General features: G+C 35.4%; 1 protein-coding gene across 4 annotated transcripts in view; it reads right to left on the bottom strand.

Moving 5' to 3' along the window:
- DMXL1 (Dmx like 1) overlaps window positions 1-25,615 on the bottom strand; it is an 80,747-nt gene that overhangs the window by 36,181 nt on the left and 18,951 nt on the right. For all 4 annotated transcript variants that reach the window (XM_065657656.1, XM_065657655.1, XM_065657654.1 and 1 more), the window contains exons 6-23: window positions 24,626-24,692; window positions 21,581-21,753; window positions 19,948-20,137; window positions 18,330-18,498; window positions 14,774-14,986; window positions 13,853-14,106; window positions 13,067-13,751; window positions 12,235-12,356; window positions 11,565-11,654; window positions 11,154-11,256; window positions 9,743-9,859; window positions 8,232-8,456; window positions 5,889-7,595; window positions 5,193-5,303; window positions 3,716-3,885; window positions 2,427-2,524; window positions 1,564-1,729; window positions 524-773 (exon numbers count right to left, since the gene is read on the bottom strand). In XM_065657656.1, coding sequence (XP_065513728.1) covers window positions 524-773; window positions 1,564-1,729; window positions 2,427-2,524; window positions 3,716-3,885; window positions 5,193-5,303; window positions 5,889-7,595; window positions 8,232-8,456; window positions 9,743-9,859; window positions 11,154-11,256; window positions 11,565-11,654; window positions 12,235-12,356; window positions 13,067-13,751; window positions 13,853-14,106; window positions 14,774-14,986; window positions 18,330-18,498; window positions 19,948-20,137; window positions 21,581-21,753; window positions 24,626-24,692 — 4,910 coding nt within the window. The remainder of the gene's footprint in view (window positions 1-523; window positions 774-1,563; window positions 1,730-2,426; window positions 2,525-3,715; window positions 3,886-5,192; window positions 5,304-5,888; window positions 7,596-8,231; window positions 8,457-9,742; window positions 9,860-11,153; window positions 11,257-11,564; window positions 11,655-12,234; window positions 12,357-13,066; window positions 13,752-13,852; window positions 14,107-14,773; window positions 14,987-18,329; window positions 18,499-19,947; window positions 20,138-21,580; window positions 21,754-24,625; window positions 24,693-25,615) is intronic.

Below are 25,615 nucleotides of genomic sequence, written 5' to 3' on the forward strand. Positions count from 1 at the left end.
TCACTTTAGGAGACTTACACACTATTTCAGGCACCATGTGGGCACCCTTGTATCATAGTAAACATCAAAACATTTTCTATGGCAGTTTATCATTGTGGTCAACCATTCTTCCCAAGGACTAAAGGCTACAAAACAGCATGTCTTCCAGACTCTGCTATCTAACTGTGCACATAGAAATTTGTTCCTAGGTTGTGATGGAGTCAAATTAACAAATGTAGTTAATTTGTCTTGTCATCTTTAAGCTGCTACTAGAAAAAAAGTTACATCACTGAAGGGTCATTCTCATTATCCTGATACATACTCAAAGGATAAATTAAGTATCCATCCATGTGATATAGGATGGTAACAACACAATCACCACATCTACTATAAAAATCACATACATTGCTACAGCAAGCTATTTATTACCAATGGTGAGCAACTGTGCAGTACTGGTTTTGTCTGGGCTATGCTTTAAGAAACTGCTACTTAAATGAACAAATAGTTAAAACCAACCTGTCAGGCGAAATACTCATATTCTTACCTCCATTTTCAACAGAATGTTTAATCAAAGTGTCAAGAGCCTTGCTATAATCTTCCAAAATCCAGTAAGCCATGCTTCGCAGAAAAGGGTCACAGTACATGTTTCCTGAGCCCTCCTTTCCAGGAAACACACTTCCCAAAATTCTCTTCTGTAGTACAGATTTATAAGTACTAGATACTTCAAACTCCGACTCATAAAGTCTTGATATGACAAGAGCTAATTGAATGTCATTCAATTTTTCTAGGCAGACCTAATTGAAAATAAATATATTCACAAGACCAAACATTATAATTTCTCCTCTGGTTAAAATGATCACAAGACAGGAGGTGACATCAATCTGTTGAGACTGAGATAAGTAAGTCTATCAATTCCATAAAAAATTAGCAGGAACTATACAGAATAGCTGTGGCCAACTATTCTATGAAAGATCTGACCTGCAATTTCTTCAGTTTAAGACTAACATGACAATAGGTCTTGGAAATCAATTGGCTTCAATAAATCACTGTCAGTGTGCATATGCCACATGTTGAGGATGTTTTGATTACAAAGCTTTACAGAACAAATCTTTCATTATCGAAGAGATTAACTTCCTCCCAACTTTTCAATTCAAACAGACTCGGGAAATATTTTTTTTTCTTGAAAGGATTCTAGAAGCCAACCCACACCACTGCCAAAAAGCCTTCATTTTCAGATCTGGAACTTTCTAAGGAAAAATTATGTTGCCTTCATATATGACAAGGTAGACAGTTCGAAAGCAAATTAAATGGTAAGTAGGTCTCTTAATGCTATTATTATAGAGAAATTAACCATGGGACTTTTTAGTATCATTGATATGAGAGCTAAAACAGAATGAAAATGTAAAGATCAAGGACTTGTATTTGTCATTAATATGGAGGGGAGGAAGGTGGGAAGGAAAAGAGCTCAAACCAACCAGAATATACAGGGGTCATACTAATGCAAAATGAAAGTCACATTCAATATATTTTTAAGTTTGGGAAAACAGGACACTCTTAAACATAAAAAGTTCATTATTCTATTACCTCCACTGCATCTTTTAAGTGTCCTGCCAACAAGAAAAATGCTGCAGAATGTTCAAAACGCTGTTTGCCAAGCAAAGAAAAAGCATTTTTTAACGCTGCTTTACGCCATCTGTCTTCAGTAAAGTTGTTTCCAAAAAACTGTGTCATTTTAGTGTCTTTTTTAGACCTGCATATTGAACAGAATTAATAACAATATTATATATATTTTCTAGATGCATTATGGTTCTTCATTTTCTCAGATGCCAGCAGAATTTTACATAGACCTTTTCATTAGGAAATGCAGAGGCTCTCATCACAGTGGGAGCACAGGAAGCTTCACATTTAAGAAACTTCAGTAAATACAAAAACTAAGAGTATTTTCAGTTAACCTGATAGAAATACAGAAAAGCTTATTTTCCCCAGGGGAGCTCCTAAGAGTAAGTGACAAGGCAAACTACCGTTTAAAAAGCTTGCAATGTTGTATGTTATACTGTGAAACGACAGTTTGAAAGACAGACTTAATTCAGTCCTCTGAACTTAAGGTAAAAATCTGTAACAAATACTTTTCTAAGAGACAGGCATGTCATTCCACACATTACAAGTAAATCAGGAGGGTAAAAAAAAAAACCAAACAGTGATTGAAATTTCAGTACATTTGAGACTAAAACTTGAAGCATCCAACTTCAGAAACAGCAACTAAATCACCTCAGTAAATAAAAGAAGCTTAAAAACTACCCATTCAATGTAGTGACTAGTTTAGAAATCAAACCTCAGCTTTCAATAGTAATATTTGTGCCTCTTTTGGATTACCACCACATTCAACTTTTTTCCCAAATTATACCAGACAGTATGAAACCCCATGTAAGGGCTTGCATGTCTCCTACCTGTATAATCCCCAGATCACAGCCTTCTTTTTCATTGCAAGGTAAAAAATGGCTGCATCAAGTGGATCATTGTTCCTCTGAAAGGCTGCTTTAGCCACCTATGAAGACAGTTCAACAGCAAAAAAACAACAAAATTTAAATGAAACTTCGATGGGATTGCTGTTGCTTCTGGTAGTGCTTGGAAGTTCTCTCTAATACAAGATCCCGCCTCTTCATGTCTGACACATGAAGATACCACAGCTTCAGCTCTTTGGTTTTGTTTTGTATCATTTAGCTAATGCTTTTCCAGTTCTAGAAGCTTTTTGGCAGTTCAAATAGGAATGCCTACACCTGAAATCATAATAAAATTAATTTATTAGTTGCTCTGGTAATCAAAGGAGAAATGGAGTCTTGAAGAATGGGCTGGGACCAATCACAATGGAAGAAAAGTTGTTTACAGGAGATTACTTTTGGAGGTTAGAAAGGAAAAACGGGTAAGTGGCAGCAAGAATAGTCCCAAGACTCATGTAAGGTAACCTTAAATGCAGGCCTAGAATACTTGGAATTTTTTAAATGCAAGGCAGGTAAGTTTCATCACGTGATGATTAATTACTGAAGATTAAAAAGTAGAAGTAGAGACATGCATTTTACCACTTTGTGCTTTGTAGTCAAAGTATCTTGTGCATGTCATTTTCTAGCTCAACATACTTGGCTTTTCCAAGAGCTTAAAACAAGTGATAATAAGGTTAGGCTTATTGCCACTTCTGTGACGATTACAATACATTAAAAAAACCCCACAACAACAACACACCACCACAAAAAACACCAAGTCAAAACAAAAGCAGGGTTTGCTACTATGGAAATGTATCAATTTGCAAGACAAACATACAATATCTTAGTTGACCGCACTTCTGATAGGTTTCTAAGGAGAATCTACTTCTGTAGCTTGTTTCCTAATTCTGCTATAAAAAACAACTATATGCTCAATGTGTATCTTGAGCATCCACAATAAGCACTGTACACTGCAACCTTCGAAATGGAATATCTAAAAGCTCAATCTGTAATCACACTAGAACCTGAAACCCAAAGTGCTTAAAAAAAAACAAAAACAAAAAACCAAAAGAAACACCCCCAAAACGGAAATTCATATTCATACAATAAACCATGTGCACAAAAAAATACAGCAGCATGAAACATTCTGAAACACTGAACATATGTAAAAATATAAAACCACACAAAAAGAAGGTAAACACCAGAGCACAGCTGTTTTATAAAAGTTTGGCAATTTTGTTTTGGAATACTATGCCTACCTTTTCTATGCATTTCCGCAGGCTATGGATATTTCGAACCCACCATCCTATACCCATAGCTCTGAGTTCTGACCATGTTGGATCTCCTTTCTGCACTGCAGGAAGCATGCTCAGTAGTTCTTCTTCCGCTACTGAATGAAATGCCCAGGCAAAATGACTAGTAGATAAACCTACACAATAAGCCATTAAAAAAAAAAAATACATTCACTAATAAAATAATGCAGAATCTGAAGTCAAAGGGGTGAGAAAGGGAAAAGGGAAGAAGGTTGAATTGTTTATTTTGGATTTCTAAGTGCATTACTGATGAGGCAACAGAAACTTAAGAATATTCGTAAGCACTGCATGCCAAATATTAAAGAAAGTTCATATGGATGAAAACATGTTTTCACCTGCAAACTCTATATTTAAGTTTGCAAAGACAGAGTTACTGACTGAAGCTTAAAATATACTTATAGCGGGTGGCTTTAAGTTTAGTCATGATACAAAATGCAATACATTGATGAATCTTTTCATAGTTTTGAAATGTATGTTCAGTATTTTGACTTGGACTGGAAAATGAGAAGTTTCAGATAATCACAGTAGAAAACAAGTTTGAGGATAGAGATACAAAAGAAAACTGGAAGGAAAAAAGAAATCAATCACATGAGGAAGACCACAATTCTTAAGCAGCAACATAGCTGGCTATGCATTAGTGCAACTCCAGCAAGGGCCAGGAGATGCTTCTTTGCACAGAGGCACACTCAACTACACCTCTGCAAATGCCTTAGTGGCACTTCTTACTCCCACCAATTTCTGTGCTGAGCAGCAGCAGAGAGGTATGTCAACTAAAAGCATTCCAGAGAGTTAACTTTGCCATACTCTGTTGTGGCAGTACTGGCAAATTCCAATCTATGATGCAGCTGAGGGGTGATAAACCATGCAATTGGAAATGCAGTAAATTGTCATCACTACTAACAAAAAGGTAAAGAAGCTATCACAGCCAGTCTTTAGATTTGATTAGGCCTAATCAAATCCATCTCATCCTGCTGTCTGCAATATCAGGTTGGACCTACTTAAAACTATACTAAAGAAAATTATTTTAAATAGTCCACTGAATAATTACAGTATGTATATTAAAAGCAACATTTAAAGTCTGAGTAGACTGTAAGAGATTTTTTTCAAATACATATTAAAAAACTAAGGAAATACTCTATTTTCTACTGCATTATTCCTGCAGAAGGTTATTGGAACAACATGGTATTGGAAGTACAGAAAAAGCAGTTGTTTTGGGAAAAAACAAACAAAACAACACACATGCAAAATCTGAAACACGCAAGAATTGTTAGGGAGAAAAAAAAAAAAAATCACTTCTGTTCCAAGACCTCTACCTAAAATAAAGCAGACATGTTCTGCAGAGCCATGTCAACAGAACAGCAATTGTATGTACAGCAACATCACTGAATAAGATTTACCTCATCTAAGAAAACACATCAGTTACCTTGGTGAAGCAGTTGAGCTCGATGTACAGGAGGAAGTGAAGTTGTTAAAAACGTGTGAAGCCGAACAGCCAATAAAAATTTTAGACCACACTCATCAAGAGTTTCTCCACCTAGAATTAAACATTTTTATATGTACTTTAGAGAAACTACCAAAAGTAGCTAATGGTGTTTAATAACAGAAATACTTTAGAATTCTGTGACAACTAATGCTTTAAATTCATAAATATAATGACTTATTTCATAATTCTTCCCTTCAAGGAAAAGGAAAGAGGAAAATTTCAAGTATAAAAAGTTTTGAAGTTATTTGTTCTTAATGAAAGAAACAGAAGAAGCGTTATCATATTAAAAAAAAATCTATAAACTTATTTCTCAATTTCTCTACATAGTGCAAACATTTGTCATTAAGAAAGTTGCCTCTTCAAAACTGAATTATAAACAGTTAGAGTATGTGGACCGATGAACTAACACTGGCATTAACAGCTAACAAGACAAAACTTGATTTTATGAAAGTCTGAAGTCTTGAAACTTTCATTAAACAGTAAATACTGTTATGGCACAGTAAATAATACAGGCTACACTATGAAACAAAACCATGGTGTGCTTTCATAAGCCACAAAAATATCCTAAAACAGGAAAAATTGCCAAAAAAGGTTGTGAAGAGCAGGATTACATTTAACTTGGAAGAGACAGCTTACCCTGATTTCTGTCTCTGCTTTCTCCGATGTCAGTACTGGTAGTTGCAATCGTATCTGCCAAGGCCATCAATGACATTTGCTCCATCCTAGTCAGACCTGGCAAGCTTGAATGAAGCAAGTGACGAGAAAGAACCTGAGCATGCTCTGGTCCAAAGTAAGTTGGGCTATATTGAGAAAGATCGATGACTTTTGGTTTTGAAGTGTCTTCATCTGCATCAAATGTCACAATTTCATTTGTACTTATAACAGAATTTTGAAAGAGTTCTTCATAATTGTCACTGGGCATATCTTTTTTATTTTGACTGTTTTGATTAGACTTCTCTGAACAGGAATGAGATGAATCATCATCCGCAGCAAGCAGAGCATACAAAGGCAATGGTGGCACAGAGTCTATTTCGATATAGTCTGTAGTGTCAGTTTTGCTGAATGTTTTGGGATCTCTTGCAGTACTTCCACTAGCACTGATGGTCAGAGATCTGAGCCTCTTATCATGATTAGGTTCAGATTCATTAATAGCAACAACTTCTCCAGCAATGCACTTCACCAGATGGGACAGAATGGCTTTTGCTCTTCGTACTTTACCAAGATCCATGAGTTCCAATAGCTGATATGGATGGTATTGAGGTAAAGTGGGAGATAACATATGAGCTGCTTCAAAGAGACCAGAATCTTCCATTTCTGAAGACAGATCAGAGGCAGATTTTTTCCCACTAAGTTTCTGTGCAAGGCTGGTCATAGATCTGGTCAAGGTTCGCTTTGGTGGATGCAGACCTGAGGTGGCTGACTGGCTTTGTTTCATTAAGCTAGGTATGCATGGCATACTTCCACTGTAGGAATCTGTACTAACTAGTTCCTGCTTGGAAGGAGATTGCCACTGGGAATAAACATGCATTTCACAATCCATTCCAACTACAAGAATGCCATCACGCACCCAAGACAAAGAGACTGGAAAAGGAGGTGACCCCTCTACAGATGAAATCAAGTCAACACAACGCAGCAGAACAAACCTAGAAACAGTTGCAGCCTTTGTACTGCCACTATGGGAGATTGCTACAATCTCCTTACCATTTTGGTCTTGCGTTTTCCCAGACAGCTGACCAAACATATAAAGTTTTGATCCAATTCCCACCGTTAGAATATGAGAACCATCTTCTCTAGACATCCAATCTAAGTGTATCAAGTGCTTAGTGCTGGGCATAATATTCCCACCATGAGACAGAGACGCGTCTTGTCGGTTATGTGCTGCTAAATTACTATCAATACTAACACCGGAGTCTAACATGGTGCCTACCTCATCTAAATGTAGAGTCTGTTCTAGAATCCAAGAAGAACCCCCTGTAGATTCACATTCAAAAATACTAACATGCATTATAAAGTCTTGAGGAAGATGACTGTTTGTAGATGTTACCTGCTTGTATGCTACTGCTAATCTGTTTGTGTGTGCACAGCTAACCTCAGTTGGCCTTCCTGGAACATTAATAGCACTACTACTAAGAAGTCCATCCTCAATCAGTAACGGCCATTCTTCCCATATATATGTAACATCGCTATGTGCGCTACACTCTTGCATGGAAGAAGGTGATGAAGAAGGTGATGATTCAGTGGTAACCCTGCATCTCCAGAATCGAACTTTTCCATCAGAGCATGAAGTTGCCAGCAGATACGGTGCACGACAAACAGGATATATGGAAGAAGAACTCAGATGTCCTAAAATTAAACAGAATATACTTTTGCTGAGGGAAATATTAAAAACATGTGAAAAATTAAATGTTTTTATTCAGTTATTTTATTGTTCTGAAAAAATATTAACATGATTGTTTGCAGAGCCTCACAAAGGAGACAACGTGACAGAAGGTAAAATGGTTTCATAGCATTTTTGTTTCCACTTCATGCTCTAGAGAGAAGTCAAATTATATGATGTAAACCCAAATATTAATATCTATCATCTCTCCCATAAAACAAATGTTTCCCATTCAGAAATCTAAAAATCTTTACAGAGTCTTTTTGGAAAGACTACTGATGGAAGCCTTAAAATTTAAGTATAAATCCTACAAAAATTTAATGAATGACTATAAAACTAAATTTGTGTTTCTATAATTCCTTTTATTGCAATGATCTAAATTTAGTAAATATTACAGGTTAAATAAAAGCTTCATTTTAGTATTAGTTCCGGGATGAAGATATAAAGTCAGAGAAGCAAGTTTTAGCAAACCTTTTGGATCCACCTACAGGTGTTTTAATTTTAACCAATAACAAACTTACTATTACTTTATTTCTCTTTTAAGACCTGCATCATAAAGGCAAGGATACCTTATTTCGCTCTTTAAAAAAAAAATTACAAACCTGCTGATGGCTTTACACTTATTATCTCTACTCCTTCCGGCAAATTCAACTCTTGACTATACACCATTTTGGAAGACAGAGTAAGCCAGCTGGTGCTCTGAAGGTTTGCTCTACAAGCCCGATACTTTTGAGTGAAAGGTGATTGGATCTTCTCTGGATCTGCTGAAGTATAGAATTCTTCTGTTTGTGTTGCTGCTTCAGGTGTATTTGAATCTATCTTGTCATCTAAAAAAGTTTGCATTGTTAAAGTCAATTATGTCTTCTAACTTAAGAAGTAATTATATTCATCTTAGAAGTTCCAAAAAGATAACGTATAACTTAAAATTTTACCCTCATTTAAAAAATGCATTCCCAAATTCAGATTTAAAGAAAAATGCTACACACCTCAGATTAAATACTTCTGAAACTCTAGAACTGCTGAGAAGTTATAGCTTTAAACTCTTTAGACTGACATCGAACAGTAATCAGAAACACCAAAACTGCAGACAAAGAGGTATGTATGTGGTTATCCAATTAGCGCTTCACGAAGCACAAAATATCTGCAGCTAGAGAAAATGAAGACTTCCATGTCTTACTTTACAAACTGGGGAAAGGTATTTTTCTGAAAAGCTTTGTTAATATTTGCTTAAAATGAGGGGTCTTGGAGATTATGTGATATGAATGCTTCATTTTTTTTTTAAATAGAAATCAACAGTTGAAGTATGAACTTGACAGATTTGAAACATGGAAACTGCCAACAGGTTAGTTGAAAAGCCTTATCAGTAATGTCCTCATCATGTAAGTAGATCAGAAAATTCGGATCTTAATTTAAAAGTCTTAAATTTAAGTCTTATAAGTCTTCTCACCACTTATAAACTAACCGTAATAATAGTTAAAATAACTGAAGAAATTCTGCCTTTGAAAGCAACAGTAAGACAACTTCGTTTAAACGACAGAAACATGCATTGTAACAGATTCCTCTGTTATGTGCTGAACACCAGATTTGTGTTCTTAAAATCTTTACATGTTAACGGAAAACTACTGAAGTATATCTTAGGTTACTTAAAGTTTTATAGTTTTTGTGATAGTTTGATAGTCTGAAAGAGAACCAGCAGATTTCAGAATTTCAAAATTGTTCATAATTGTAATTTTACCTCTGATGTTTAAGTGCTTCACACTACAGCCCAATTTAGAACTTATGTGTAAACTCAAAAACTGAAGAAAAAAAACTTCTGAGAGGCACAATATCTGGTTTTAATACAGTCTAACACTTCAGATAAAGATATTTGTGGCTAGAACGCACAAAAAAATACTAAACTTTGGGTTCAGGCTGAACTCAAAAGCTTCAGCATTCTCAAGATTAAGTAACTGAGAAAGAACGAGTCGTGATGAAAACTTGTAATAGAAGAATTGCAAATTCTTTTCAAAAAGCTGAAATATAATTTACAATATGTTGAATAGCAGATATATTCACGAGATAGTGACTTGAAAAAAAAAAAGCACAACAGAAAACTACAAGAAAGATGGCTTACCTACTGAGACAGGAATTGACTTCAAATGTAAATGCCACATATGTAGTAATGAATGGCTTTGAGTATACTCTATAACTATTAAGTAGAATTTTTCAGAGAATCCATTCTGCTGGTTTCCTGATGAAATTCAGAAAAGGAAAATCTTAGGGGCTATTCACCTGAAAGCAGAACTAAATTTTGCTGGCTAGCAAATAATCACACAGAGCTATTGCTAACTAATACTCAAACACAATGGTCTGACTATATCCAACACTTTTTCTTTTTTTCAGTACTTTATCACAAGCAATAACCATGACAAATACAGGTACACACATGAAGAACTGTCAATATTTTCTTTTTGAGAGGACAAAAGATTTGCGTGAATTTGCTGTGTTTAAAGTTAAAGCCCAGAATGTACCCTCAGCACTACAAATCTGTCTTTCTACATGTATCATACTTAAGATGCAATCGTACAATAATTTTATCCTGTAGAGTAACACTTCTTTTTGTCCCCTGTTTTGTTCCTAATTTTGAACACCTCATTTGCATTTTTTTGAACTCCACTGAGAGTTGGGTTGGCATTTTCATAGATTTTTTCCATTACTCCAAATCTCTTTCTCAACTAGAAATAGCTAATTCAGAATTGATCACTATATTCAGGTATCCCATTTTCTTCTAACAAAAATAAATTTTGTGTACCAAGTTATTATGCAACATTTTGACACTGTTCCACAACTTTGCTTTCTCCTATTCAGCATTCCCTTTACTACTGTAGATGACTTGGTATCACAAACTTTACTCTGACCCTTGTTTTCCACATGATTTCATTTGAACAGAACAAAACAAAACTGAGATGCCTACGTAACACAACCACTGACTCAGTCCACCAAGAAAAACTGATCATTTATTACAGAGCAACTCAGATCTGCCCTAAGATGTACAAATCCACATACTAATCATAGTATTGTATTTTATAGTTGTGGTTTGGGGGATTTATTTGGCCTGCCATTTATTATGTAACTCAAGTCTTAAGGAGCAGTATTTAGCTGATACAAAGAATGAACATCTCTCATGAAAGGATGCAAGTAAGCTTTGTCTATGTCCTACCCTACAGATACAGGCTCTACACTTAAAACCCCTTCCTGCTCATGTAAGAAAGGCATCAGCAATAGAATGTTTAATACAGTACATGATGGGTATCTCATGACTCAAGCTACTTTATCTAAAATTCAGTTGCATGCTACTCTTAAAAGAAGTGAAACGCCCACAAGTTTCATTAGACTAGATTTTCTTCTTTGGTATGTAGAGATCTGAAATAAAATAAGGTATTTGACCTTAACATTGTAAAAGCTATATAAGAAGTTCTTTTTCCTCTGTGGAATGAAAAATATAACATTCTGTCTTCAATGTTCTATCAAAAAGAATTCTTTACCAGAGTCTGACAAATTGCTCTTCTTTTCAGGTATTTCCTTCTCATGGTTATTTAAAATGAAGTCTTCTTGAAAAACATGAAATAACTGCGTTTTCCTTCCATGCTAAAAAAGTAAAAAACACAAAGAAGTGAACATCATGGAGTGTACTGTTGAAGATCGCTCTCTAATATGGGAGCTTTTAACTTGATTGTTAAGTTATACACACCAATGAAAGATTTCTCAAGAAAATGCACCTTCATTACTTACATTCTTTTCATTTACAGGTACTATGAGACAAAAAGCAAGTATGTTAGAATCAATCTTAAATATCTCATCTTTACCTGACAGAGAGCTACAGGTATAGGCTTTAATATTAACACTTTTTTAACAAGTTAATTATGGTATAAAATGAATACAGAAAAAGGTCTTACAAGCTCTGTGATAGCATCCAGTTCAATGATACATCCTGGGCGAGCTGTAGATTGCTGACTTATGATGTTAAAAACCTCACCAACATATTTCTGTTTAAAAAGAATCAGGGTGATGATCTTGTTAACTCAGTTGTGTGCATTTCTGTGGCACAGCTTGCTAGGTAAGTGCAATATCACTAAGCAAATGTTAACTACATCATTAAATATACAGTGGTTGCAATCTGCTGAGAACATAGGTAACGTTCCCAGTTTTATCAAGAGCCCCATGGTTTTCAATGGCTGAAAGGTGATGAGAACATCTGCAAAGTCTCACATTCAGCACTTTATTGTCCTTTCCCCAAGCTGCACTGTCATCTGAACTTTTCCTTAGGATGGACAATGCACACACACAGCTTGTTGCTCTGTTATTATTCCTTGTAGTACAAGTGTTTCAGAGATATTTCCCAACCAACCACTGACTTGCCTCAATAGGCACAGTTTGAGATTAAATGGAATGCAGTATGGCTACAATGCTAAAAAGCTTTACCATATCTGTTTTTACAAGCAGAGCTAAACTACCATAATCTATTAAATCCACAGCAACAAACTTAATCAGTTACAAACAAGTCTGAAACTAGTGCTACTGAATGAAGTTCCAAACTCCAAAAACTTGAGACAGCTTTTCACTTACGGATATTTCTGGATTGGAAAGCTCACACAAAAGTTTCTTTGCATCTATTACAGCTTGATATAATCTCAAATGCTGTCCGTCACTAGCCACAAAGCAGGCACTTGGAGAATTACAGTATGCACCTAAACAACACGAATGCAAAAACTGGTCAAATATTCAAGCACCAACTTGCTCCTTTTTTTAGGCAAAGGACAATTTTAATGTTATGAAAGAAAGCAATATAGCATAAGAAAAAGTCTCTCTTGCTAACTTCCGTCCACAAGCAAGAACTACAAAGGTTAATGCTGTTCTCAGCAACCAAATCTAAGTACAGGGTGTTTCAAAAAGACGGACCCTATTTGAAATCACTAGACCTCTGCAATCACAAACCTCCCATGAATGAAACTCGGCCAGTCTATACAGCAGGTGGAGAGAACACAGGGCATTTATACAAGTTGATAATTCACTAAACAGTTTGGAAATTTTTCTGTAATTGTAACATGTTGGGTCCATCTTTTTGAAACACCCTGTATATGAAACAAAATGGGAATCCCATTTGCAAACCAGAGCAAAATCTACCTCTCTTTTGAAGTGTGCACTACCATCTAAGAACTTTACTGCATTAGCTCCTAAAATATTGAATACATAAACAAAGGCAGAAGTACACAGCAATTCTTCACACAGGAATAATGAATTTCCAAATATCAGCAGCTCGGAAACTTGTGAAATAAAGGACTCATGCTTAACAGTTTCCCAATACATTCAAGTATATCTGCATTATTTATTTAATAGCTTTATTAGGTTATATTACTTTTATTCTATAATACTTTACAAGTCAGGAAACCAAACTCACCAAGGCAGTAGCTGGGTATAAGTGTGGGTAGCCATGCAACATTAGAAAAAGCTGAAACATGGAGAGAATTGATTCGAGCAAGTTCAGAAACTCCACCAGAAAAGGACAGAGGTCCAACAGGGTCAACTCTCCAAAGGATAAGTTCACTGTAAACTGCATTGGGATCCTGGGATGTCACATTTGCATTGCCTCTACTCTGAAATCGTACTGGTGACTCCTGAGACTTTAAAAAACCATTTGCCTGTTTTGCACTCTCAACATCTGGTGAAATTAGAGCATTGTGATGTGAGGTTGTAAGCAGCAGTGGTAATACTGAGTGGCAAGCCAAGTCATTAAGATGAAAACGGTGACCACAATATCGGGATTTATGTGAAATACTGAGTACAGTCGAAAAAGCAGATTCCTCAGCAAAACTCACTAGCCACTGGTTCAATGACCCATCTGCATGTTTGGAAATCATCATAACATTGGGCGTGAAGATACTTAGTTTTAAACTATTCATTGATTTACTGTGTCCAGAAGAGATAAGCATAGATGAAGAACACGTAAGGCCAGGAGGCTTTTGTTTGCCTTGTTGAATAGCTAAGTCAACATTTTTGGTACAAGCATACATCACTATGCTTCTGCAAAGAGAGTTTGCATCACCCGTTGGAAACGCAACAGGAATTCTTGAGACAAATGACACCTGGAATTTTAAAGAAATGGAGAAAAAAAAAAGTATTAAAGTTATTTTCTCACCATACTTCTCATGGAGTAACAATGCATAATCCAGAAAAAATAAAGTACCTGCACCTGGCGAAACATGCCAGGCTGGTATTCATCTAGCCAGTCCACATGCCATACCAGCAGTGAACCATCCATAGGATGTATGCTGAATAGCATGTCAGCATTTTTACTCCATTCAGAAAGTAGTACTTCAATTTCATGATCAATAATAGCAGAAGATAAAGGAACAAGGCTCGAATTTGTAGTAGTTTTCTCATCACCCAGCTCCTTATTTTCTTGATTTCCTTTTTGTTCCCCTCCATTTTCATCCACTTCTAGAACACACACAGATATACATGTATTGTACTCAAAAGCAGAAGTATAGCAAACAGTGATATTCAGGCATAAAAGCCACTCATATAACCAAAAATTTAAAATAATGAACATTTTAACCGGAAATTCTCTAGTGGACCTCAGTTAATGACTAACAAAGCAGAACACTTTATATCACACCTTAATTTGAAATACTTTTATTTTCCCAATTTGATATAAATTTTTGCATGCATAGGCAGAACAAATGCAGTGGTATCCACACTGTATATATTTGAATTAATTGACTATGTTATAGAATAAAGCTATTTAAAAAATAGGTGTACATTAATATTAAAAAAAATAAAGTGAATTCTAAGGTTATATCTTAAAAATGGTAAAATAACACAGTTTCATACAAAGGCCTCCAGGTCAGCCTAAGTAAATACTACAATTTTCAGCATAAATAACTCAAAATTTCTGGAACAATCATAAGCAAATTCAGAATTCCTAGATACAGATTTTTAAGAGTCACTTAGGTACTGCCAGCATAAGGAAAGGAAAAAACCGCACAGAAATACTAGTGTAATCTGTCTCTATCCTTACAAGTTCCACACCACTTTACTTCACATGAAAGAACATTACCAATTACTTTGTAAAACAAAAGCCATTTGTCTACGATAAGACTTTTACCTTCTTCTAATCTGCCATCCATTTGATTAGATTCCTCAGTGTTAGTCTCCGGAGAATGATGTTCAAAACTCTTTTTAAGTTGTTGCAAAAATACTTCCATGGATAAGGTAAAATGAAGCTCTTTATTGTTTAGCCAGTGCACAACAAAAGGTCCACTTTTTTCTTCATTTTCACCAAGACTCAGAGACGTGATAGAAGGGAGCAGAGGAATATCTACCAGAAAAAGATGTTAACATTTTTGAAAACAAAGTAGTTTGGTCAAAAAATAATTTTAGATGAATTGTTTTCAAGCAGAAACCCGAACATGAAAAAAAAAATACACTGAGTGTATTGCCACTTCCTTTTCCTTTCAACATCATCTACTTTCAGTATTAAATCACTTGACTGCTACCACAAGACATTCCACAGGGAGACTCTTTAGTAAGGTGACATTAGGATTATAGTATAGCCCCGCACTGTTACATCTTCATGATGTAACACTGTCCAAACAGGTTCATTTACCTCATCTTGTGCTACTACAGCGCAGTATGAACCAAATGATTTAAGCATAATTTTCCAACATTCAGTCCACAATGGAGGCTGCAGTAGGTATACACTGTAATCAAGGACCACGTATGACAAGGCTTACAATAGCAAAAACTAGTGCAGCGACCAGATGATGTCCTGTGTAATGCCATCACACAAATCCAGAATTTCTGATTCCTATAGATTCCATTATTACTTTCCATTGCCCTACTATGCTACCTTGTGTCCCAGGTGGCTGTGAAAAATGAAGCAGTAACTTCAAAGCAAGTGACAGAAGCAAATGTCAGACTGCTGCAGAGTAACATCTAAATTAAGTGTGGCTAAAAAGCACCTAGGTGATTTACTGCAATTTCCTCAAATGGGCCATACAGCAACATACTAAAAGCTCAACCTGCATTTAATTCCCACCTAGAAGTCTCCATATATATTCCCATCTCTCTCCTTCTGCTTCCTATTTGACAAGCCTTATTTAAATTCCATGCCCTGGGAGACAAAATACTTTTAACTCCAATTCTGGTTTTGTTTGTTTGTTTTTCCAAAGCCAGTTAACTACTTTCCCTCTGGTCTTGCCCAAGAAAATGATAACTGAGAGCACACAGACAGAAGAAAGGACCACCATGACTACCAGGAATTTTTTGGGGGGTGGAGAGGAGATGCAGCAGGGGAGAGGGACAAGAGCAGCACAGAGCACTTAAGAAATACAGTCTGTCTTCCTAGAAAGGCCAATTAATGCCAGTCTCAAAAATATCATAATATATGTGGCAAAAACAGAACCTGGAGGGAAGAATTCTGTTGACCTCTCTTTGGAAGATGAAGCTACAGTAAATATGAATAAGGTGAACCCAGAAGATGACTTTTCAGACCAGATTATAAATCTACGTACTGTGAGGGAAAACAGGCTTTTTTCTCATTCTCCTACCTAAAAACTAACAACTTCTAACTGATGCTCAGCTCTGGACGAAATACTTAGTGAGCTTCTATTTGTTTCATAAATCATGTTAATTCTTTCCAGAAAACTTCTAAGGCCTTCAGAGACAATAACTTTTTCTGGATTTGCCAAGATATCATTTTGTCCTAACAACCACTGCTTATCCCTTTCACTGAACACCATCCAGAATGAATACCAGTTTACGTAACTCTAGTACAGAAGAAGGTCTCAAGGATTTTGTTGCTATAAGAAACTGAGTTTCGAAATTAACAACAGAACACAAATACAAGAAAAATTAAAAAGACATTTATTTCTATATATGACAGCAGTATTCTTCAAAAAGTGAAGTCAGAGCTAAAGCTGCTTTGGCCTTAGTTTTTAAATCAAGTACTCTGAATGTTGTAATAAGTGCAGAGAGATAATTAATCTGGTTTAAATGAAATGAAAGTAAATACAATTAGGTTTTTTGATAAAATTTAATTTCTAAAGGGCAAACTAAGAGGCCTATTTAGAGAATCTGGTTAGACTGAGGTACTTAAGGACTTGACTGTGAGGGAGAATGGATATTTCTTCAAATTAATACTTAGGATGTGAAAGTTACTTCAAAACAAAATTTCTGCATTAAACAACCCATTATCCTCCAATCTACTGAGTTAAGACAAAGTGATCCAAAAGACAGTATCAAGATAGATAATATTAATATAGATAACATAGATGGAATACACAACTAAAAAGGCCAAAGACAGGTGTTAGGCACCTAGGAAAATCTTCTACCATTCTTTTCCAAAACTATTTTTATACTCATTCTGTGAATTTGTTGTTGGGTACATTTATATTGCAGAGACTACTAAAAGCAAAAGTAAAGTTTACTTAGTTATGTATAAACAAACAAGGAAAGTAGTACATTATGAGTAGATATAATAAAGGATTAAAGATTATGTGCTAACCACATGAAAAGGATAGCTAGCTCCTTGTGCAATTTGAAGATGCAGGAGTACAGAGAGAAGAACTGTGATACAAGTCTCCAAGAAGCTTGGGAAAAATTTTCCTTTATGACATTGAGTAGTAACATATGTAACGACTGGAGACATTTCTTGTAGAATATAGCATTGATGTTACAGCACAAAACTGCAAAGTTTCCTTTTGGTAGGCTGGATGTGATTCCACTCATATGTCAAAATAACCATGAACCAACACTAATAAGGTGAACACTAGCAGTAATCTTACAGGATAAACTGTTTACAGCTTGCTTAACTCAGCAACGGTAATGGAAACCAATAGTTCTTTATAATTATACCAAAGACTGTACAGCTACAAATAGGAACTAATCATAAATGCCTTTAGGACAAAACTGGTCTTTCAAAAAAGGGTTGTTAGGAACAAAAAAGCAATTAAAAATATTTATATGACAGATCGTAACTAGTTTAAGAAAAGGATTACATGTTTGCTTATTAAGTCTAGACACAGAAAAATCACATCACAGCAATAAAACCTTATCAACATTGCATTTCTGTTCAGTTCTCCAATGAGCAGACATTCACTTCATTTTCAGTATACACAAATGATTATGAAGACAGAAATATTAGTGACTACAGGGGATTTTCCTTAATGTCTATCAACATATTGCTTGAGTGCAAGAGAAAATTAAAGTCTATGGAATACAGAATGAGGGCATGTTTTGCTTGGTTCACAGGCAGACCAGAAGTGCAGGGATTTGTGGTTACTTCACACAGTTAGTGTCAGGTGCTCACTTTAAGAAGCTTGGGAATCTTTCATTTCTCAATATGCTCCCAATATCATACATAATTCCCAGCAAATTTGTAACTCCAAATATTTAGCCTTCTGCATCTCAGACCACTGTGAATCTCAGTTAAAAGATGACTAAACAGGAAAGATGGGATTACAGTAAAGGAAATTTATTCAAATAATTTCATTACAGTAGAAGGTTCTTCCATGCATTGAATTAAACCAACGTGCTACCAATTTTGCATGATCATGTAAATACTGTACAAATACATCTGAGCCAGTTAAACTTACAAAGACAACATAGACATAACAGAAATTATAGCTCACCCTGTAGCAAGGTTTTCCCACCCTTCTTACCTGTGGCTGGATTGATACTGGCAGCAATATGGAAGTGACAAAGTGCATTTGCATGAGGAGGGATGTTCCTGTGAGCTTCATGGGGATCTTGCTGATGTGGAGCATATCCAGTATGAGCTACAACAGCACCCGACCTCCTCCGTCCTCGTCGAAAGTGCCTCAGGTTTAACTGCGTGAAGAATAAGGTGTCATTTTTAATTCCTTTCAAAACAAAGAAGCAGATTTCATCTGTAAGTGTTTATTTAGATACTCATGAAGTATTTTTTTCTGTTTAAAACCTACTTTAGAGCATCAGAATAGTTTCTTACAAAAATCAGTGTTCACATTGTGCCTGCAGTAGAGATACCAGTGCGTTCAGATTAATTTGTGAAGGCTCATACAGTACCTTTACATAGTAACTGCTTCATATTTCAGTAGGCAAACAATGTTCATACAGTTTTTATACTTAAACAGAAAATACTATTGTGTTTCATAAATGTATACCATGCTTATTCAAAATTTGGAACAAAAAATAAAAAGCAGCAAATCTGAATAATCTCATTTCGGAGACTAAAAAACTGGATTAGGACTTTGGCTCTGATTGGATCAGTACTTCCACTCCCATTGTAACAGTCCAATGAGTTTTAGGGTCTTAACCTTCTATGCAAATAGATGTTTCCAAGGGAAAAATAATAGTCAATTTTTAATATTGACTACACCAGTATTAAAAAGTCTCACTCCACATACTGCACAGTTTAAGGCCATTGTGCTGTAGATACCTATATAGGCGACAAAAGGCACAAGAAGGTACACTATTTGTATTAAGGATGGTATTACAGTCTTGGCACTCCTTCTCATTTGCTATCCTTTGCATCTTACCACAGCATGCTCATGTAAAATAGTTTTCTCCCAGTTTTTACATAATTACTATTTCTGATCTCTAATGCTGCCTCTTATTTCCAACAGGAACCCAGAAATGTTTCCAACTTCCCTTCCCATGACGATCAGACCACAATGCTCACATACTCTCCACATAACTTTGTAGGAGAGCACTAATGCTTCAGTTTCCCTCTGCTTCCCACTGATTACAGAACACTATCCATAAAAATCCTTTGCCTTAGAGATACAGCTTACGAGCAGTCTGCTCTACTTGAGTACAGCAGAAAGGCAACAAAAGCTATATTTCCTCCCTCCATACTACTACTGTTTTTCCAGTTGCAGAAGCCAGAGAACATCCCACAACTTCAGAGGTAACAAGCAAGTCCCTACTATACATTCTAAAGCAGCATCATTAGTGGGTTTCACATAACCTATACACAATATGTGCACCATACTGCTCCAGGCCCTTTGAACTAGATACTGCAAAGCACTTTGCTTCAGTCACTAAAGCAAAATAGGCAGGAGTGACAGTGACTTAAGGACCATGTGTCTTCTAATATGAAAGCCCAGTAGAATAGCGGTCAGCTTAGCCTTCCAAAGGAAGATTTAAAGTAAATTCACTCTTTCATAACATTTTATGCACACCTATGGCATAAAGGATTTCAGTTTATGATACGCGTTTAAATTACTAATCACAATCCCATCTAAAATTACACGTGCATATATGTGTTTATTCTCACTGTTCAATTTCATTTCTTACCTCTAACGCATTTTGCATTTTTTCCTTACTTGAAGTATTTCTTTTAAAGTTGTTTGTGGAGTTCACTGCTTCACTCCAATTGTTGTATCCTCCACCATACAACAGACTGTCACTGGGTAATAAAGTCTCTGCCCAGAGACGACAAACGTTATCCTTACAGCAAGTCAGGAGTACATTGCAGACAGCACCGCTAATGAAAGAAAATGTAAGGTGTGAAGAAGATGCTTACTATCAGATAGCATGAAAATAAGCCAACAGTACCAAAGAGTTTTCCATTATAAGTTTTCAGAATTGCACCAAGTAACTTCAACATACTAAGAAAAACTCAACAATACATTCTTAGGAAAAAGAATGATGTATGAAAAGCTTTAACATCAATTCAAGTATCTGAATATAAATTACCTCAAAGTTCGTTACACAACTATGCAACACCAAATCATCAATTTCAATTTACAGAATGTCATAGCCGGAACAGCAAAATCTATGTTTTTCTTTTCAAAGTCCTTCATATAAAAAGCTAATAATATTCTGGATACCTGTTCTCAGTTCTCCAGATCTTACTGTTATATAGCACTTACAAAATCATATGTTCAAAACAAAGAAATCAAGCAAACTTTTCTTAATTACTATTTTTCCAAATGCAGTTTGTATCACATACATATCAAAAAAATGCAATTAACCTAAACTAGGCACTGAGAAAAACTAAGCAGATCATCAGGTTTCCAGTTCATGTAAGTTCACAATTTAATTTTAGCTGGGACTTGAAAACTATATGGATCACCTAACTGGACTGTCCAGCAGCAAACTCTTAGGCATCATGGAGTAGGTAGACTTTCAAAGCTGAACTAAAGACTACAGTAATGGCTTTATGAAGAGTGTTGTACCTAAAAGTTGGTATAAAAGACAGCATAAACTTGTTTGTCTTGCATATAAAGGTATGCAGAATTCAAATGTCCGCTATTTTGAAAAATGTGGCAAAAAGTGGTTTGCAGGGCACAAAATTGCTAATGCTACTTCAGTTTGAGGTTGCAATTACTTGTGTAAACTAGGAACAGGTCACTTAGGAATTGTCAGAACACCAAAAAAACCACCAAACCCTAAATATCAATTCCAAATGATCATTTTAATTCAATTTTCAGATACAGGAGGTCTTGTTTCGTACTACATAAATAAATAAATGAAAATACATGGAAATATTCAAATGTTTGAGAAGGTGACAAACTGAAAGGACTTTTGAATTGCTCTGATTCCATTAGAGTAGAAAGAGAGGAACAAGCTAGGACCAAGTGCATGAATGGTCATTTAAGAGAGTGCAATGAAAAAGATTAAAAGCGAGGTAATTTTGCAAGAGCTGGTTTCATATTTAGTCCAACCTCTAATCCAGTCTGTGGGACTCCCCTTCTATCTTGGCAGTTTCCTCCCAGTTAAGAGGATGCTTACCATCCCTTCAAGAACTTCAGTGTGATGGCATTATAGGAACACACACAAACAATACACAAGGCGTGCAAATTCAATTATTAACTGAAGTAAACTGTACAACTTGGGTAACTGTTGACTGTACAGCTGGGAAGACTGCATAGTTTGAGGGGGTTTTGGGGTAATTTACAGAAGTCAGGTTATTAGGACTACTGACCGTGGCATGAATTTGCTGGTCTTCCTCCATGAAAATGCATTTACTGATCGAGGATGAGCCAAATAAACAAACGAAAAATCAACTTTTCCTTGTCTTTCTGGACTTGGGCCAGGTGGTGTTATTGTTGATCGCCAGCTGTCTGTGTTGTACCATACTTTCACAAGACAATCATCCTGGAGAAAGAAAAAGTAATACAATAAGATAATATAAATAAAACTACCTTACATAAGAATATGATGCACTTGTAGTACTTCTTATATGTCTCCTGGATTTTTGTTTTTCTTTAAAGTAAAATACTCCTCCAATGACACAAAGTCAGTTCAGTCAATAGAACTTCAAAATCCAATCATGAAGAAAACATGGTAGCAGGGTTTCCTTTTAAAATCTCCTGCCATTATTAACTTGGATGTAATTTCACTCCTTCTAATTAACTGCCAGTTTCTAACCACAAAGGCACAAGCAGTACCAGCTTGAGTGTTACTACAACTTATTGTACTTTGACAGAAATCCCCCAAAACCTACACACACAGATTTAAATGTTAGGAATACAAACAAAGGTCAAAGATGATACTTCAAAAAAAAAAAAAAAATCAAGCTCAGTACTGCACATTCTGCTTTTCTTAGATACATACATATACACAAATTGAGAAAAACATGTTCCTAGTGTCCTTGTCCTTATGACTTTAAGGGTCAGATAAATTAATCTGGATCTAGATTCACAAGTTGTTGATCAACTGTTAAATATGAATGGTACTGAAATATTGTATTAACCTGAGTATGCTTAACATGACCCTACTGGGGAGAGGTTGTTTTGCTGACCAGCATCTTCCCTCATAAAAAAAGTAAACAAAGACAGACGACACAGAAACAAAGATGCATTTTAAAAATTCTGCAGGCAAGTAATTAACTTAGTAATGTATGGTAAAAATAGATTAATAATTTTCCTACTTAGTAATTTTTCCTACTTATTTAGTAATTGTGCTTTGCATGAGTTTATAATGTAAGTTAATGCAACAGGACAAAAGACATTCCAGTGAAAAACTCTACAAGCATATTACCCCATAGGAGCTATTAGCAGTTTAATTTATTTTTTCAAAATTTAGTCATACTATAACACTAGAATCCTTTAAAGTGTGACTTTTAAAATAAATATTAACTCCTACCCAACAAAAACCAGTGAAATACATATGTAGTTCATGTTGACAACAATGACAAAACACTTCTTTTTAATATGAAACCTGTACAACTCAACCAATTTGGTAAGTAATAGTTATCTTAAGTATCACTGGAGTAACTCTTCTTTCAGACAGTAAATGGGCTAAAGACATCACAGGACATATAGCAAGCAATACGACATCCCACATAAGCAAAACAGGAGTGGAGCATGAGAACTTGTTGCTATGGTATTATAAGGAGTATCTTTTTTTTTTTTAAATCAAGGAAGTCTAGTATTTTGCTTCATGTGTTGGAAATCAGTCAACTGGAATATAGCTTCACTAGAAAAAGAAATCTAGATTATTTTACAGATTTGTTACATCTTTTTCTCTTCCTTAAAGATAGCAAATACCTAACTTAGTCTTCTAAGCAAGCATAATGATCTGAAATTGCATGCTTCAGAGGAAAACCAAAACAACTAGGTAAAATGTGTGTTACTTATCTGTTCTTGATGCATACAACTGAATTGCAAGAATATGCATGCCATCTACCTTTCAAAAGTGAGACATTTGCAGACGGAACAATTATTGAATCTTTGTGCTTCAAGCATGTATTAAGGGACATTATGATCCAAACAGCAAAGTTCCATATACTACTAATACATCAAACACTGTTCTAAGCAATCTTTATATGTACATACTAACTTTTCATTCATGCTCATGAGATGGACTAGACACAACTGCAGAACCATCTTTCATTCTTAAGTCTGAAACTCGTTCTGTCAGGTTAATACTTCCCTGGACTCTGTGACACTTAAACCAGGTTTTCAATAATCTCAGAACTGTCCCAATTAACCTTACATACTAGCATTTTTTTTGCATTTTAATAATTCTGCAGTGTCTGCTAGTTTCTTTAGTTGGTAGCACAGACTTGATGCCTACAGGCATCTCAAGTTTTCTGTTTCTTTTTTAAAAACAGTAACCTGAAAACTTTTTTTTCCCCCCACAATCCATAAATTCTCACAAGATGCATCTGTACATTCTTACCAGAACTTTTGGACCAATGTCAGTGTGACTCTACTCTCTAATAAAGACAACAGTATTACTTATAGAAAATGACTACTTGTTTCATAAAGCTTAACAAGTAATGTAAATTCTTACATAGGCTTGCCACACTTTTTCATTTTCTTCTCCTTTGACTTGTTAGGATACCATTCTCTTAAAAAAACTTAAAACCAAGTTTTGTCGTACAAATAAAAGATGAGTCTGTTAGTGTTTTGGGAAGTGCAAAGATATGACAGTGACATTTTGCTTTAACTTTTTTGCTTATTTTGCCAAAGGGTTTTACTGCTTTTGCTGACAAACCACTCAATGCCGAGCACACAGAAATAATCTGTAAGATTAGCCACAAACACTGAAACGAACTATGTGAGAATATATGGAGAGAAATGTGCATTCTCTTCTATGTACTTAAACAGGCATACAGATATGGTTACACAAAAAAATATTAAAGAGCTATTTTTGATAAACAGTGTCAGGATAACAGTGAAATACTGAATATATTTCCTTATTAGAAAGATATCCAGCAGTTCATCCACAGATCTCTCCCGTTCCTCGAGAGTCTTCTCTTTCTGACATCTTATAATTTTCTACTGATTAAAACCGGGTATTTTAAAATAGTAAGCAGTGAATATTTACTGGGTTCCGCCCGCAAATTCTTATTTACCAAAATGTAAGGATGCACAGGAGATTACTAGAAATATTATGCAAAAAAGATATATTTAAAAAATCCACTATAAAGCCTTTTTTAAAAAAAGTGTGGTTTTGTTTCATTTGTTTGCTTTAATAGCTTATCTGAATTAGTAAAAAGCAATTAGAAAAAGATACTTACCTTTCCAGCAGTAGCAAAAAACTCCCCATCTGGTGAGAATTTCATTAAACAAACTTGAGAAGCAGTTCTATGAAATAAAGACAATTAAAACCAGAAAATAAGTTTCAAGAACTTTTTCAGAACTCTGAACAGTTTCTTCCCCTTGTACTCACGAAAGTGATTTAATTCGTACATGCAAGTGCTCATTGTATTGTGTGAAACAATTCAGGCTTTAACAAAGTCCAGAAGGACTAGGAGGTAAACTTGTGTGTAACACATACTTGTGTTCACACAGAAAAAAACAGAAAACCAAAAACCTGTAGCTGAGGATGCTACAATATCCAATATTCCAAAATAGAAGAGGAGAACGGCTGGTAACAGATTAAACTATGCAGATACGCTCTACTTCCACTTCACAATCATTTGTATTTCAGATCGATTTCTGCTGTCTTCCAACTTATCTGAGTAACACCTCAATTTCTCATACTTCCTACAGCTGTAACTCAATAAAACAAAGGGGCACAAAAAGAAAGATGGAGTTAAGAATGTCAAAGTACTTTCTACATTAACAGTCACATCGGTAAAAGATGCTGCAGCAAAATAACGTAAACCTAACCATGTGGTTAATTTCTGCTGTGTTTTACTTTCATGGGAAGTACTAATAAAGTAGCTGCTTCTACAGGTTTTGAAGCACTGAGCTATTGCCTAAGCAACAGCCCTATTAATGGCAACAAGAACATAGAAGAATTTCATTTTGCAGCACATATACAGTGTACATTTTCATCTTGAATTTATTAGACACATATAACAAGTTGCAACACCTCACTTTCAAGAAGCATTAAGCTAGCCACGAGGCAAACAAAAGCATGATGCATTTAGTGCATGCAGTAACAGCAGTAAGTCAATTACAAAAGCCGTGCATCAAAGGAAGTCAATTTCCACTGAAGTTTCAGCAACATTCTTCTAGCAGAGCCAATATCAAAACCTTTGGGAATGCCTTGTTTGGACATC

Source organism: Caloenas nicobarica, chromosome Z (assembly GCF_036013445.1).
Source record: "Caloenas nicobarica isolate bCalNic1 chromosome Z, bCalNic1.hap1, whole genome shotgun sequence".
Taxonomy (NCBI): Eukaryota; Metazoa; Chordata; class Aves; order Columbiformes; family Columbidae; genus Caloenas; species Caloenas nicobarica.